Source organism: Equus asinus, chromosome 4 (genome assembly GCF_041296235.1).
Source record: "Equus asinus isolate D_3611 breed Donkey chromosome 4, EquAss-T2T_v2, whole genome shotgun sequence".
NCBI lineage: Eukaryota > Metazoa > Chordata > Mammalia > Perissodactyla > Equidae > Equus > Equus asinus.
Window position 1 is genome coordinate 43,477,352 of NC_091793.1, and position 16,054 is coordinate 43,493,405.

At 41.6% G+C, this 16,054-nt stretch overlaps 1 protein-coding gene across 6 annotated transcripts in view; it reads left to right on the forward strand.

Moving 5' to 3' along the window:
- Window positions 1-16,054, forward strand: part of TXNRD1 (thioredoxin reductase 1) — a 147,016-nt gene that overhangs the window by 100,567 nt on the left and 30,395 nt on the right. For all 6 annotated transcript variants that reach the window (XM_070507179.1, XM_044746132.2, XM_014865803.3 and 3 more), the window contains 4 exons: window positions 5,064-5,186; window positions 6,648-6,720; window positions 8,377-8,496; window positions 15,831-15,973. In XM_070507179.1, the coding sequence (XP_070363280.1) occupies window positions 5,100-5,186; window positions 6,648-6,720; window positions 8,377-8,496; window positions 15,831-15,973 (423 nt within the window). In that variant the 5' untranslated portion in view covers window positions 5,064-5,099. The remainder of the gene's footprint in view (window positions 1-5,063; window positions 5,187-6,647; window positions 6,721-8,376; window positions 8,497-15,830; window positions 15,974-16,054) is intronic.

Below are 16,054 nucleotides of genomic sequence, written 5' to 3' on the forward strand. Positions count from 1 at the left end.
TTCTTAGGGGCTGTTAAACACACACGCACACACACAAAACAGGCCTGCTGGATTTTCCCTGCAGGCTGTAGTTTGCCAACTCCTGTCATAGGCTTAGGCCCAGGGCCCATTCTCTTCTAGAAAGTCTGTAGCATTTAAACCATCATTTAGTGTTACTTCTTTCCTGACCTATATTCTTGCAAAGCACAAAGAAGCTTGAGGCACAACCCCAGTGGATGCTGCAGCATGTCGGCAACATAAGTTGCCGGTGTAGGCTGTGTAATCACTGCAGACAAGGAAGCCAGACAGGAGAATTTAAGGAACTTGCCCAAGATCACACGTAAGTGTCACAGTCAGGTTCAGATTTGGACTATATCTAAGCTCCTAACCCACTGTGCCATAGCCCTTGTACTTTTCCAGTGTTTTCCACACTTTTATTTTTATGGATGAGAAAACCGAACTGAATCCCAGCTTCTCAGTATACATAGCAGAGTAGGAACTAACACCCAAGTCTTTTATTCTAAAAATATTTTCAAATGTCACATACATGCACAGTTGGCACTTGTGATGCAAAGATGAAAGACTAGATGCCTGTCCTTGCAGAGCTGATGAGATTCTGTGGTGATGTCAGTGGGATCTCAGAGGATGACCCGACTTGAGCGCTGTCAAGTAAAGGCTTTCAGCTAAATCTTGAAGGACTCAAAGGGACTGGGCTGGAACCACCTGTGCTAAGTGCCCTGACAGCATGTGTTAATGGAGTTGCAAGAAAACAAAGAAGAGTGTTTTTGGGGGACTTTATGGAGACTTCATGGAAGGAATGGGCATTGTGTTGGAGTCTTAGGATGTTAGTGAAAGAAACCCCCTAACTCCTAAAGGAATGCTGTAGAAAGGGTAATGTGTTTGGGTACTGTAGGGGAGGAAGATATTTCCTCCACCCAAATGTGGGTTCGTCTGGCCGGAGAACGAATTAAATTCACCTGAGACAGAGTAGCAAGAGAAAATTAAACAAAGCTTTATGAGGACCATGGCCCGGGGCTTTTCTTCTCGAAGGAAGAAAGGGCACTGAAGAAGTGGGGTGCACAGAGTTGTTATATACCCCCAAACAGGATATTTCACATGATTGAAATGTTCCTCCCACAATAGTCACAAGATTGCCCTGCAGCACAGCGCTTGATGGACACAGCACATAGTGGGTCTGCTATCTCAGCGGGTGTAGCAGGAGGCAAGTCTATTGTCTTGAGCTGGGCGGCCACAGGTGAGCGCAGCAATCAGTTCCTAGCCTAAGGAAAGATGCTTAATCCTTAAAGAAATGCCAACGTTGGGAGGGGGAGGGAAGTCAGTTACAGGAGGTTACCAGACAAGCACAATAAAATGCAGATTTAAGTCCTTGCCTTTGGCATTGATTAAGAATTTCTAGAGAGAAGGTCATCTCCTTTCTTCTTCCTGGTACAGAGAGGGAGGCACCTTTTACAGATAGAGATTTACCTTACAAATGTAAAGGTGTCCTAACAAAGGGCAAGTTCCATTCCTCAGAGCCTCCTTCCCTGTCCCAGTTTATCAAAAGCAATCAGCCTCAAATAATCCTGATGCCAAAGAGACATATCTTGGGGTGGCCAATTTCAGGTCCCCACAGTACACTGAATAAAAATCATAGAACGTTGTGCAGTCTGCTGTGTACTGGATCAGGGTTTGATGGGAAGAGGGCATTGCAGGTGGGGGCGGTGCAGGGGACATCTGTAAAACACTCCAGAGGTTTCACTTAGCCCCAGGCAGATCCCCTTCTTTAGGAAGGGGAGAATTAGTAACTCAAAGGGGTTTTTCCTACCAGCTGCTGCTAATATGCATTATCTGTCTTAAACTCAGCAGTTTGGTGAGGTACGGGTATATGGTAACTTCATTTTACAAAATGAAAAAACAGAGACTCCTGAGGATTAGGTGATTAGCCCAAGTCACCTAGCCTTGAGAGTGGTAGAGTGAGTATTTTAACCTAGGTCAATTCAACACTAGAACTCATGTATAATGGTAAAAAAAAAAACAAAAAACCAAACCAGTACAAATCTGTGCCCAAAGGATATGAGTCATGTTTGGGGAGGAAATAAAAATTACTTACTCTAATTTTTTTTTCTTTGCTGAGGAAGACTCTCTCTGAGCTGTTCCAGTCTTCCTCTATTTTATAAGTGGGTTGCTGCCAGAGCATGGCTTGATGAGTGGTGTGGGTCTGTGCCTGGGATCTGAACCTGTGAACCTGGGCTGCTGAAACAGAGGGTGCTGGACTTAACCACTATGCCACGGTGCTGGTTCCTTACTTATTCTAATTTTAAAGAAATCTGGCACACTTGAAGTGCTTTCAGTGTAGTGCCTTTTTGGAGGAGTCTGGAGCAGTGTTTTACTAGGTCTGGGCTGGGGGAAGGGTATTGCTGTGAGAGGCAGATGGAAGAATATCCTGTGTGTGAGCCTGGCAAACACCTGCCGGTGAGGCGTTGTATCTTTACACTGTCCTGTAGCAGTGGTTCCCAAAGTGTGGTCTGGATCCCTCTGGGGGCCCCTGAGGCCCCTTCAGGAAGTCCTTGAGGTCAAAATTATCTTTATAATGCTAAGATGCTGTTTGCCTCTTTTACTCTGACTCTGTTGCAAGTCTACCATGGAGTTTTCCAGAGGCTCCGTGACAGGCAATGTTGCAGCAGACTGAACATAGAGAAGATAATGAGCTGTTTCTATTAAGACACACATTAAAGAGAATTACAAAGATATAAAACAAGGCCACTCTTCTCACTAATTAAAAAAATATTTTTAATAAACTGTTTAATAATATGTGATATTTAATAATTTAAAATATTTAAAACTTTTTCTTAGTTTTTATTTTAATATACTAAATATTAATAAATAAATCCCACAGTAATCAAAGCTCTTTGGGGTCTTAAGTAATTTAAGGTTGTAAAGGGATCCTGAGACTAAAAAGTTTGAGAACTCCTGTATCAGCTGCTGTGGTCAGTGGCCAGGATTTCTAGCAATCGTGACTGGAAGAGAATGGGGGCGTTTTTCTCGTCTCTCCTTATGCCATCCGTGTGCTCCTTCCCTACGCTGTCTGGGGGAGCTGTGTTCTACTGTCTATCTTATTTGTATTCCAGGTGGGAAACCACTTCCCTGGAGCTAAATGACAGCAATTTCAGTTTGAAGTTGGATTAAAATTTAAAAACATTGTGTTTAGTTCTGGGGTCTGCTGAATGCTGCTTTGTGTGTGTCTTACTGATTTTACTTTACAGGGTTAAAAATGTTCAGGCTCACTCAGAGCTTTTTTTGTAAAATCTGTGCGCTGGTTGGTATAATTTGACTTGAAGCTTGAACTATAAGAACCCAGGTCAGATACAGAACAGTTATAAACCTTGGTGGGGGTGTAATGTGGCCTTTCAGCACGGCAGTGTACTTTCTCTCTTTCCTTCTGGTAGGTGTGTTGGGGGAGGTGCTTACAAGAACGGGTGGTTTTTATTTAGACAGCCAGCAATTGTGTTCTGCCTCCACCTGTGTTACGTACATGCAGATGAAAGGAGGCTGAGATTAAAAATGGTTATTTTTCCAGAAGAACATCTAGCTGCTCTGTTAGTTAATTCTTTGAAACCAGCAAGTCTCACATATGCTCTTGGGAGACCAACTAGAGTAACGCTTGTTATCTGAAGCTCATATTGATCCTTTGCTCCGAATGCCTATTACCAAATTCCTTTTCCCCCACAGAGCCCTGTATTAAAGGAGGAGCCTCTGCCATAATGCCAGTTTTTGAATACTGGCTGTGTTTACCAGCCTCTCACGTTAGACCTTGTGTCCAGACGGTCAGTGTGACGCAGTCTCGTCCCCATTGTTGCTGGTTTCGAGGTGTTCTCCCTGTAGTCCCTGAGCCATCGTGTGTACCTGCCATGCTGCCAAGGGGCGGCCACAGTGCCGAGTCTCCTCGTCCACCTTCCTCCACAGCACTCCCTTCCACATCCCAAGCGTCCTATTCTACTGACCCTCAGCTCTGCCCTTTGCCCTCTACATCTCATGATAGGCAGGAGAAAAATGGGCAGTCTGGGCTGGTAAGTTTGGGGGCTTTTTTGATTGTTAAGGTTAAAACTTGATTTTTAAAAAACATTTTTTTGTGCTTGTTAACTTTTCCAATCATTATCCCATGTTAGCACAGAGTTTTAATAAAAGGTAATATTAAATATATCACCAAAACAGTGTTCCAAGCTAATATGAAATGTAACTGATGTGTATAAAAACTAGTGGAATGAAATTTTTTTTTTTTAATTAGAAGGCTAACATTTCTATTAATAGCCTGTTACATGCCAAGTCCATGGAAGCTAATTACTAAACATAGGACGTTTCTCACATAGGTAGGTTAAATAAATGAGCTTTACAGAGTTGTGCTTAGTTAGCCCCCTCTCCCTTTTTTTTTTTTTTGCTTATTTACAATGCCTTACAAAAGCAGAGAGCTTTGTGTTTAACTTTTCATGCAGGTAAATGTCAATTAAGGATTTTGTTCTGAATTTCTAGATTTTATGCCTTACCTGAATAATGTAGAAAAGTCTTTATTTAGCTAATCTGTTTCAACTGCTGTTTACCAGGCCCCTATCTTAATCTGAGACTTTAGCCCCCTCATTATTCTATCTTTCACTAGAAAGTAAAGATGATTGCCAAGTTATATGGATGGTTCTATTAGAAGCATACAATACAAATGCTTTAAAACCTAATTAAAAACCCAGTTTAATAATTCCTGGAGAAAAGGACGGATGGTTAAACTTAATTTAGGCCTCAGTTGACTTTGTTGGCCGTCAGGACCTTGCTTCTGTAGAATCACTATAGGAACACTTCGGAGTAGCTGTCTGGGATGTGAAAAGGCATAGGACAGTCCTCACAGGAAGCAGGGTAGCGATCACCACTTGAAGGAAGGTTGAACATTTCCATCTGCATGCCATAACATGAACCAAACACTGTTTTTCCTTTGAAAGTTCCTTTTGCTTTTCTTTAAAGGAAGGTTTTCTCGCAAAACTTGTTAGACATTGCTGCTTTTAAGTTAAATTATTTTCCCTTCCATTGTTTTTCTTCTTTAGGCTTCTGAGGAGGGCAGACTTCAAAAGCTACTGAAAATGAATGGCTCTGAGGATCTTCCCGAGTCCTATGACTATGACCTCATCATCATTGGAGGGGGCTCAGGAGGCCTGGCGGCTGCTAAGGCAAGGCCCCTTGTGTGTTGTCTGGGTTGTGGGTAGAGTAGCTACATCCCTGACACAGTTCTCCAGGTGTGCTGTGGGATCTGTTTGAGTCACTCTTGTGGCATTTTGCACATTAATCTGGGCAGGACATGTTAAGGGACCACTTTATAAATCATTTTTCTAGGTTGCACTATTTGTTCTTTATATAAAAGTAGTGAGCCCAGTATTTTGGGACTCATTTTCATTCATTTTAAGTTCGGTTGATTTTTCACAGTGCATAAGGAAATAGTTTGGAAATGGAAATTGTATGGAAATGCTTTGAAATTAAATATATTTAATTTTCTTTATAAATATTAATACTAGGCTTTTCACTTTAATGATTTCTCTGTTCACAACCACTCCTCCCCAATAGAAAGATGGAGAGCAGCAATTGGATTTCGTACTTATTAAAATTTTTGCTTCCTGTGTATATGAAGTGAGCTAAGAGGATAACCACTGACACTGTGGCCCAGGGTGATGGGGTAGAGGATGTGTAATGAGGGAGGTTAGGAGTGAGGCTCCTGGCCCGGAATTGAGACACATTTTTCATGTATGAGGGGCCTGGGACCCTTGGGCCTGTCATCCTTCCCCGACAGGTTCTTTTAAAAGATGAGGCGGTAATCCCCTCAGGTAGCTTGTGGTGAATCAGTAAAGGTAGATTCAAGTGAAGCTGCCCAAGTTAGGAGCAGGCCGATGTCTGGCATCAAGCAGTGCTTTGCTGTAAATGATTCAGGAGTAATACCAGATGTGTTTTGCTCTAGCGGTGGTTGTTTTGAAGGGATGCACAGACTCAGTCCTTTCAAATAACCTTTGGAGGTCTAGTGGCCAATACACAAAGTTTATTTTCTCAGAAAGATAAAGGATACTCTGCAAAATGAACTTCTGAGTGTTGTCATCACTCCCCTAAAATAGATTAGAAAACCTTATAGATACCACCAACTTTTTCATGGGCTCCTCACAGGAAAATTTTAGGAAATCTGACAATTTCTTAAGAAAAACATGTCCAATATTCTGCCTAGAAACTGAGTTAGATGATATTTTGTTAGAGGATACAGGGTGAATGAAGGCTTGTAGACTGTCAGCAAGTCTGTTTTACTGGCTACTTGCCCCTTGCTCAGAAGTGGCCGCGTTTTTCAGGTTGTTGCTTAATTTGTCACTGTCTGAGTGGAATTGTGTAACAGGATTCTAGGGTTTCCAGCTGACTCTTGACAATTTTACAACTGTATCTGCATATTCTTTAAAGCTACCCTATGACTATCTAAATATTGCTTAATTTTTGTCTTGGATTTACAGTTTCATCTTGGTATATGAAATTCCCAGGTATTAATGACTGATTATGCTTTAAGCATTATAGCTTAATAAAAATAGTATGGATTTTTAACAATCCATTTCTGGTCTATCATGTTAACCTTTCCAGCTCATTTTAATAATTTTACTTTCCAGGAGGCAGCCAAATATAATAAGAAGGTGATGGTCCTGGATTTTGTCACTCCAACCCCTCTTGGAACTAGATGGGGTAAGCTTTTAAAATACTTTAGAAATGAATTTGTAGGAGCAAGTTTTCACCTGGCATTAGTTTAAATGACTCCTAAAACCTAATTTAAAAATTAAAAGCAAAACAAAACAAAAACATGTACTTCTTTCACTTGTGCTAAGTTAAAATGGACTCCAGTTAAATGTTGAAAATTTAGGTTCTTTGGCGTAGAGTTAAGATAATGCAAAACCTTATCCACAGCTGCTATGGTTTAAAGCTAAATATTTGAGTAACCTAATATACTTAGGGGCTTAATAACTGAAAGTTTAAACTCTTGATCTGTGGATTTCTGTTTTAAATCTGCCTCCTACAGCCAGCAAGAACTAGAATCAGATACCTTAATGGATGGCCCTTCTCAGTCTTAGTGAATTATGTGTTCATTATTCATTTATTCAACAGTATTTATTGAGCACTTACTGTGCTCCAGGGTGATGAGGCTATAGCAGTGACCATGGTAGACAGGAACTTCTCGCCTTTGTGCAGTTTACATGCTAGTGGGGAGGCAAAGATAAGCAAGATCTTTACAAATTGTGGTAAGTGTACTGAAATAATTGTGTAGTGGAATAAAGAGGAACTGGGTCAAGGAAGGACTTAAACTCTGAGATTATCAAGGAAGGCCTCTGAAAAGGTGGCATTTAGATAAGACCAAAAGATAAGAATGAGCCAACTGTGCCAAAAGCTGAGGAAGAATCTTGTAGGCAACTTTTCTCTGTCTTTCTCACACAATAGCACATACAAAGGCCCTGAAGTAGGTAAGAGTCCTGCATGGTTGTGCCATTGGTGATGGGAGCTGGAGGTAAGATTGCAGAGGAAGGCAGGTGACTCAGCTGCTCAAACTAGAAGGACGCCAGAAGCAGGAAGTCTGGATAATACAGTGTCACAATTTCTAATGCAAACATTCAGCAAATATTTATTAGGTGTCACTTGTGTAAAGCACTGGCCTTGTGCTGGGCGTAGCCCCTCTGGCCTGTGGAGCTTACACCCCTAGTGACACTCTGGTAATGTTCTCTTCAGAGGGCTTAGTTTTCCTGAGCTATGGAGTCCACTGCCATCTTGTCCTCTTACTCATGTCATTTTGGCCACCTCCCCACCTGCCCACATTTTGTTCTTATGGAGACAAGTTATCACCATGTTCCTTAAGGTTAGTGATGCTAAACATTTTTGGGCCAGGTGGGTGGTCATGAATTCTTTTGTGAGAAGCAATGAAAGCTGTAGACCACCTCCTTAAAAAAATGCTCATATATCACAAATCTTATAGGTAGTCACAGACCCACTACAGCTACAGTCCAGTCATGCCCAGCGTCACAACTCCTTATCGGTTAGTTTATTCACAGATTGGGTGGCAAGGCTTTGTGCACAAAGTAAAATTTCAATTTCTGGCTTCTTTATCAGCAGTCAGTTAGTTTTGAATCTTTGAAGTATGTGGAAATCTGTTCATTTTTGTTTTAGAGTGATGTCACTGTGTTTGGTATATAAGGCTCTTATTACATAGAAATGTCATGAGACTTAGGAATAAACTTGTATAAACAATATTGCTACATTAAGCAAATTATGATGTCATAGAATAGTAATGATCGTTGACCTTTTTCTCTGTGGGTTGTGAAGCAGCTATAGATTGACGTCTCAATGTTGTTGCAGGTCTTGGCGGCACGTGTGTGAATGTGGGTTGCATACCTAAAAAACTGATGCACCAAGCAGCTTTGTTAGGACAAGCCCTACGAGACTCTCGAAACTACGGATGGAATGTCGAGGAGATGGGTAAGGGGGAGAAGCCACTCTTCCCTTTGTGCTTTTGGAGGGTTTGAGCTATGATCTTGAAATGCACCATCCATTTTTACAAGACTAACAAATAACCTGGAAGTTGTTGCTATTGTTTATGTTTTTTTGTGGATAAAATCACTGCAGTTATCCTGCGCCGGGTAGCTACATAGCTATTATGGTAGGAACTGATATGGCACTTGGAATATCTTTCTATAATAGAAAACCAGAATTCTGTCAAATAAGTTCTCATAATTATATAGAGTTCCATAAGGAAGTACAAATTACATTTGCTCTCCTTTGAAGCTGTCACATTTTTCTCTCTCTAATGAAGTCTGTTTCATGAGCTGATATTTTGAAGGTGGGGGAATTGTTTGTTGAGAAGAGGATAGTTAGTCTTTGTTGGATTAAAAATATTTAGAGTACCCTAGAAGCCCTAGACAAGTTGAAAAGGAACTTGTTGACTTTAGAAAGTTGATTGCGTTATCTGGCAGAAAAAGAGAATGAGGCCTGGCACAGCTTTGTGGCTAATTAATGACGTAGGTCATGTCCTTGAAGAGTGAAACTCCAACCCCTATCTGATGTTAGTTTGAGATGTATGGGCTATGGGACGTATGAGGGGAATCTTCCAGCCATAGCTAGGGCAAATTATTTTGTGGCCTTTTCTAAGTTTTTTTTTTTTTTTTTTTTTTTTTTTAAGATTCTACCTTTTTCCTTTTTCTCCCCAAAGCCCCTCGGTACGTAGTTGTATATTTTTTGTTGTGGGTCCTCCTAGTTGTGGCATGTGGGACACCACCTCAGCGTGGCCTGATGAGCAGGGCCATGTCCGCGCCCAGGATACGAACTGACGAAACACTGGGCCACCTGCAGCTGAGCACGTGAACTTAACCACTCGGCCACGGGGCCAGCCCCCTAAGTTTTAATTAATAGTTTATTAAATATTTAAAAAAACCCACAAGGCATAAATACTTACTTTGAAACACTTTGCTCCCGCTCAAACTAGTCATGCTTCCTTCATTGATGCTTTTATTTCCCATTTAAAATCAACAGTACTTTTTTCCAAGTCTGGAATCTTAGAAAATCAGTCACTTTAAAAGTTTTCTTAAGCTGGGGTCTTATCTCTGCTCAAACTGTTACAGGCTGCTTTCTGTCGATGACCTTTGGAGGCCTGAGGCCGGCACTGAGAGTTTCAGTGTTTGGTTCTGGCATGCCATGCCCCATGTCCTTTTCTCTTGCCCAACAAAAATGGCAGTTGAGCAGACTCATTGACCTGTTGAGCATGAATTTAACACATAATCTACAAACAGTCCACTTCTATTCCCACCTCTACCCTGCTCCAAGTTGTTATTTACTCCTGTGTCCGAATGCCTGCCAACTAAGTCTGCCATTAATGCACTCTTTCCCTTCCTGGAAGCCTACTGATAATGCACCTAGTTAACAGCAGGGTCTCCCTTCAGCTAATTTTAGACTTCTCTGTAGACATTTTAGAAATCCTACTGATGAAGTTATATGACATTACTATTGAGTACCTACTATTTGCACTTCAGTCTGTGCTGGGGAAATAGAGATAAATAGCACAAATCCTATAGGTACACAGATTCTGTTATCATTAATATTATTGATGTACAGACCAAGAACCCTGGGAGCCCAGAGTTGGAATTGGAAAATGTGATTTAAGAGGTGAGTGGAGATGGTCTCTCAGATGTTGTGTCCTTGACAATCAGCAGAGGAGGCCCGGGGTGGTCACTTCATTTAGGCAGTGAGAAGAGAATGAACAAGGTACATATTTGAAGAATAGCAAATACCCTGGCGTCGCTAGAGTCTGGGCTGTGTGGGGAACGTATATGAGGAGTGGGAAAGGACTGTTGCTGTGGGTTGAACGCCCAGGGTGGTTTGGGAGAGGGGTAGCAGGAGGAATGCAGATCAGCTCAGCAAGCTGCACCATTTTGCTAAGGGCAGGTTGGAACAGATGCTTGTAGATACTTCCTGTCCTGGTTTTTGAGATAGAAGTAGGAAGAAAATGGGGAGAGAAGGTAGAGACCAAAGCTGAAGCAGAAAGGAAGCTACCATCTTTCCCTGTTACCCTCTCAACCTCCCACCAGCCTTCTGTGGATTCACTGGTCAGGATTGGTGGTTAAAGTCAGATCATCTCATACTACCCTCTATTCCATCTCTAGTCCAGTACATATTTAACCCTTCTATCCCTTGATAGAGATCCTTTTGTTCCCATTTGGCAGCAAGGAAACAAGCTCTAGGAGGGGAAGTAGTTTGCTCCTGTCATAGCTAAGAAATTGGTGGCACTAGGACTGAGGTCTTTCTGACTTCAAACCGTTTGGGGTTCACACCACAAATGGTCTTCTTTAAGCCCTCAGGGCTTCGGTGGCAACCCCTTTGTAGGATCAGAGCTTCAGGAGTGTTACAAGGGCAGACACATTGAGAGCTTTCGACATGGCTATGTGTGTGTCTCTCCTTACCACACTCTTCCCAAAAAGGGCAAGTTAGATATGTAGTCTTTAGGCCACACTCCAGTTTTCCTTCTGTGCCCTTGGGAGGAAAACCTAAGAACCACCCATTTTATTTTCCAGTCACTCCTGGAAGATCTGTGATCCCCTCTCCCCCAATCATTCCATGTTTATTTTTTACTGGTATTCTCAGCGGGACTTCTTTCCCTAGGATATCTAGAGTTAAGATCCTTCCTTCACCCCAGCCTTCACGACCCATTAAATTGTTGGTTATTATAGTAGATAGACTTGGGCACAAATTCTGATTTTGCCTTTTACTGCCTGTGTGATGAGGATTAAGTACAATAGAGTGATTAAAATACCTGCCACTCAACAAATGTTTATTTCTGTCCCTCCTGGATCACTTCTTTTAATTCTTCCATTCAGAGTTTCAATAAATTTGGAGTAGCCGCTGCTCACTTTTCTTGGTTCTTTGTTTAATGGGTTGTAGAAATAGATTTACAGATGTTATAGAAAGTTGTATATTTGAGCCAGGTTAGTTCCCTCTTAAAGAGAAGACATGTAACAAGAATATTAATCTAAAAAAGTCTAGAATTTGTTGGAAAGCGTAGAGTTGTTCCAAGCAAATTTTGATATATGAGGCTTTGTAACTTCCATATGTCTTCATAGTGAGGGCCACTGTCCCTTACGTCTAGGTAAATAATGGTGGTGGGGAGCTACAACCTAGAGTCATAAAATTTTTATTCATTCATATAGGGTCTAGTACTTGAATTGGTTTGTTGTACTAGTTAATGTTAGCTTTAATCTATCAACTCTTATAAAAGCAAAGTCAGTGGAACAGAATTGCTTAATTTGTTAGAAATGTAGGAAAATATATATAGTGGGTCTTTAGAACCTTAAAAAGATAAGGGATAAGTGCACGTCTCTGCCAAACGTGAATTTTATTAACAGGGTCAACTAAGTATAACTCTAATAAATTCAGTCACCAGGTAGGTGATTAAATATAATTGGTGAATTGACAAATCTTTCCAGCAAAAGCTATTTCTGTAGCTGTCATGTAACAATAATAAGCACTGGCTATTCTTATTTATGTTGAATTTATGTCTAAATTATATAAAAAAATCTATTAAAGTACAACGTTTGAGGTGGTAAAGAGCCACTACTGGCATAGTCCAGATCTATACATTAAAATCAGCAAATACTCTGAATTCCATGGAGTTTTAAAACTTGAACCAAGTCAAAGTTATCTGTGTCTAACCTTACAGAAATTACTTACCCAACTAATTTAATAGTTTTACCTCTTTTGTGTTTCTTCCCTCTTTCCAGATTTCAAGGTAAAAATATGTGATTGTTTTATACCTCCCACCTCCTGTGTTGGTCAGCAGCAGCAATCCCAAGGTCTTTGATGAGAGCTGTTGAAGAGCTGTGCCCTCTGTTTAGATCCCTTCACTCTTCCTGAGTGGAAGCCGGTGGTTTGTTTATTGTTGTCTTCAGCTCTCTCATCAAGCCTTGGGCCTCCCGGAGCCAGCTGGCCTGACTGTGAGAACCAGAGCTGGGCTTTGTGGGCGTGGCCTGCTGTGCCTCAGGATCCACCACTCAGGGAGCAGTAATTCCCTGCCTCCTTTTTGTGCTAAAATGATTGTGGTGAAGAATACAGTGGATTTAGGCAAACCTTACTTTATGTCATTAGCTCTTAGAGGAAGAAAGAAGCTTGGAGGTGTATTTTTCAAATGAGAGACCCCTAGAGGCTGCTGATCCGTGTTCCCAGCAGAAGGCTTATTTTGCATTTTTCGTATAGAAACACATCTAGTCTCGTGTCCTTGACCAAAGAACAGTGCTCCAGTTTTCTGGGAAGACTGTCTTCTCTGACACTGCAAATAGTTCTGAGTGCAGTAGAGGAGGAAGGGACTCTGGGCCCTGCAGAACAGCTGAATCTGCGTGGTGACCGGGGGAATGACACGTCCGGGACTCAGCCTGTGCTCTGCCTTTTTCCGAAAGCTCCAGGCTGAGAATATACAAAGAGTCTCAGCCTTGAAAAAAAAATTACTTGAGCTCGGTCATTTAAACTAGATGAATTGGTCCTTTCTGGAAGGTTTATTAGCTTTATATTTTTCAAATTTGTCTCAAGAATTTAGTCTGCCTTTAAAAAAACTAAGTATTTGAGAAGTTTTAGGATACCATTGTCATTACAAAGAAAGCAACATCATTGGTTCCCCACTGGGGTCTTGCAGAGTTTCTGGTTGTATTCTCCCACCACACACCTGACGTTTCACGTACAGTGTGTCTGTGACTGCCACTGAGTTAGTGTGTGACCTTGGGCAGGTCAGTCCATCATTAATTTTCCTGTGTGTATAATGGGACTAATTCCAGCCCCTTCTGGTGCTTTGAGTTTCAAATGAGAAGTTGTGCTGAACTTGTTAAAGGTAGTTCTGTTAGTCTGGTTACTATTTTTTAATTTAAAGGTGTAGCCTGGCTTTCTCTGGTGGGATGGGGCAGATCAGGAGCAACAGAGAGTTGACTGAAGATCCCGCTGCTGTAGTAGGCATGAGGGTACATCCAGGTGAAATACAAGATCTGCCTGGCCAACTAGAATCCACGTTCCAGAGGCTTAGCATTGGATTACAACTGGTTGACCAAGCCAGCAGGGTCAGGAGGCCTAGGAGAAATGCTGGGGCTATGCTGTCAGGTGGACTGAGGAGGATGTAGTGTCCAGGTGGGGTTGGGGGTTACAGGGAGCTGGTGGATTTGGGGCATTATCAGAAGGCAGGGCTGCCCTAGAGATCTGGGGTTCCAGGCATGGTACCACACTCAGTCCAACAAGGATCCAGTTCCCACCAGTAGCATATAAAATAGGAATTTGGATTTTATGAGACAGAAACTTAGTTCTCAGAATGGAATGCACGATCAGGACCTTAGGAGCAGCTAGAGTGCCTTGAATGCTGAATCCCAAACTGGTGGGCTGGAACTTTTAAATTCCGCCTGCCTGAGCGAGTGTAATCACAATAGAGACTGGGAGTGGAGGTGGCTGTCTGCTCTACCAGAGGACGAAGGGACTTTGGTAGGGAAAGCGGGGTTGACGAGTTTGGAAATCTGACAGCCACAAAGGGAGGCTTTAACGGAATTAAGTTGGATTAGATCTACTCATCGAATTTGAATTTCCATCATGGAAATAATTGAAGTTGTTGATGCTGTTATTTAATCCCAACTGTGTCTTTTAGAATATGGTATCTCCTGTAGGATTAGCAGAGTATAATCCATTTAGTAGTTCTACAACTGTAGAATTTCAGAACTGAATCCTCTCTTTGATCCAGTTCATTGTTTCTCCGTGGGGGCATTATTGGCACATTGGGCTGGGCAGCTCCTAGTTGAAAGGAACTGTGGTGGGGGATACTTAGCATCACTGGCCCTTGGGCATCCCTGAGTCACTTGACAACCACAACCACCGGCAATAAAATGTCTAGAATTTGCTTAAAATAGTAAATAGTAAAAAAAAGAGAGGTATGTGAAATGAGACTGATAAACTGTTGGTAGTTGTTGCAACTAGATGATTGGCACATGGGGGGTGAGTTCTGCTATTCTATTCCATTCCTGGTGGAGAAACAGTGAGTCCTGCCTCTTCTTTTTATAGTGGTGGTTATGGAGGCCAGACAGACAGGCTGCCAGGCTCCCTGCAGCATCCACCACGCCCCAGCCCCTAGTCCTCTTGGTATCACAACCACTTGGCCTCCACAGTCACTTGTTTTCTAATTGAACTGATCTCTCAAGATTTGCTCCAGTTTAACATTTTATGATTCTCTGAATCGAATATCTATAATCTGTACTCTAGGAGGCCGCAACCAATTTTTATGCTGTCATTCCTACTTCCAGAGGCTGACCATTGGTTCTTAGAGACTCAATTTCACCACTTCCTGTGTGGCCAAGCTACTTAGCCCAGAACCTAAGACTCAGACTGCTCATTTCTGCAATAGAGGCTTTCAGTATATATTGATTCTATTCTCTTCTTCCCTTATAACCACAGCTTCCTCAGAACCTACCTTCTTCCTGCCACCAGAGTATATTTTACCTATATCCTGTTTTTTTTCCCAGTCATTGGTAAGGTAGTAATTAATGAATGACAAAGGATTGGTTTTTATCCATTGAAATTTGATATTATATTATGCCTTGACTCAATGGATTAATTTTATGATAGAATTTAAAAATCCTACTCTCTTTGGAGAGATGAGGGTTTGGGGAGCCAAGAGACAGACTCTTAATATTCTTTGACTAGACTAGGGGAGTTGGCAAACTTTTTCTGTAAAGGGCCAGATAATATTTTAGGCTTTTCAGGCCATGGGGTCTCTGTCACAGCTACCCAACTCTGCCATTGAAAATGGCCCTAGACAATATATAAATAAATGATAGTAGCTATATTTCAATAAAACTTTATTTAAAAAAAAAGATGATGGGCTGGATTTGGCTCGTGGGGCCTTAGTTTACCAGTTTAATAACTCCAAGCCTGGCTGCATCAGAATCCCTTGGAGACTCTTACAAGTACAGAATCCTAGACCTTACTACACCCCATTACCGCAGCAATCAGTGTGTACAACGCAAAGTAAAATTCCCATTTGTTTTTGATAAAGAAGAAAAAAGTTTGTGTGCAGTTGTTTTAGTCTTAAGAATTGCCAGGAAGCCTTGCATTATTTAATTGTATCATAGTTTTCTAAAAGAGAAAGAATGTTTGAAGATCAAAAGGTTGATTATATGCTTGAAATGGAGGACTTGCCCTTTTAGACTAAAAGCTCTGCTCTTTGTATTTTATGTGAATGGTTTCTGAGAAATGATCTTTGCCAGGCTGTTGGAAAGCTACACATTTTTTCATCTTTTCTTGTGCAGTTAAACATGACTGGGAAAAAATGACAGAAGCTGTACAGAATCACATTGGCTCTCTGAACTGGGGCTACCGGGTAGCTCTGCGGGAGAAGAAAGTCACCTATGAGAACGCATACGGGCAGTTTATTGGTCCCCATAGGATTAAGGTAATTGTGTGACAGCTTGAGTGGCCTTTTTTCTTTGTTTTTTTGTTTTCTTAAGCTTTGCATGAGGGAGGGGGAAGAAAA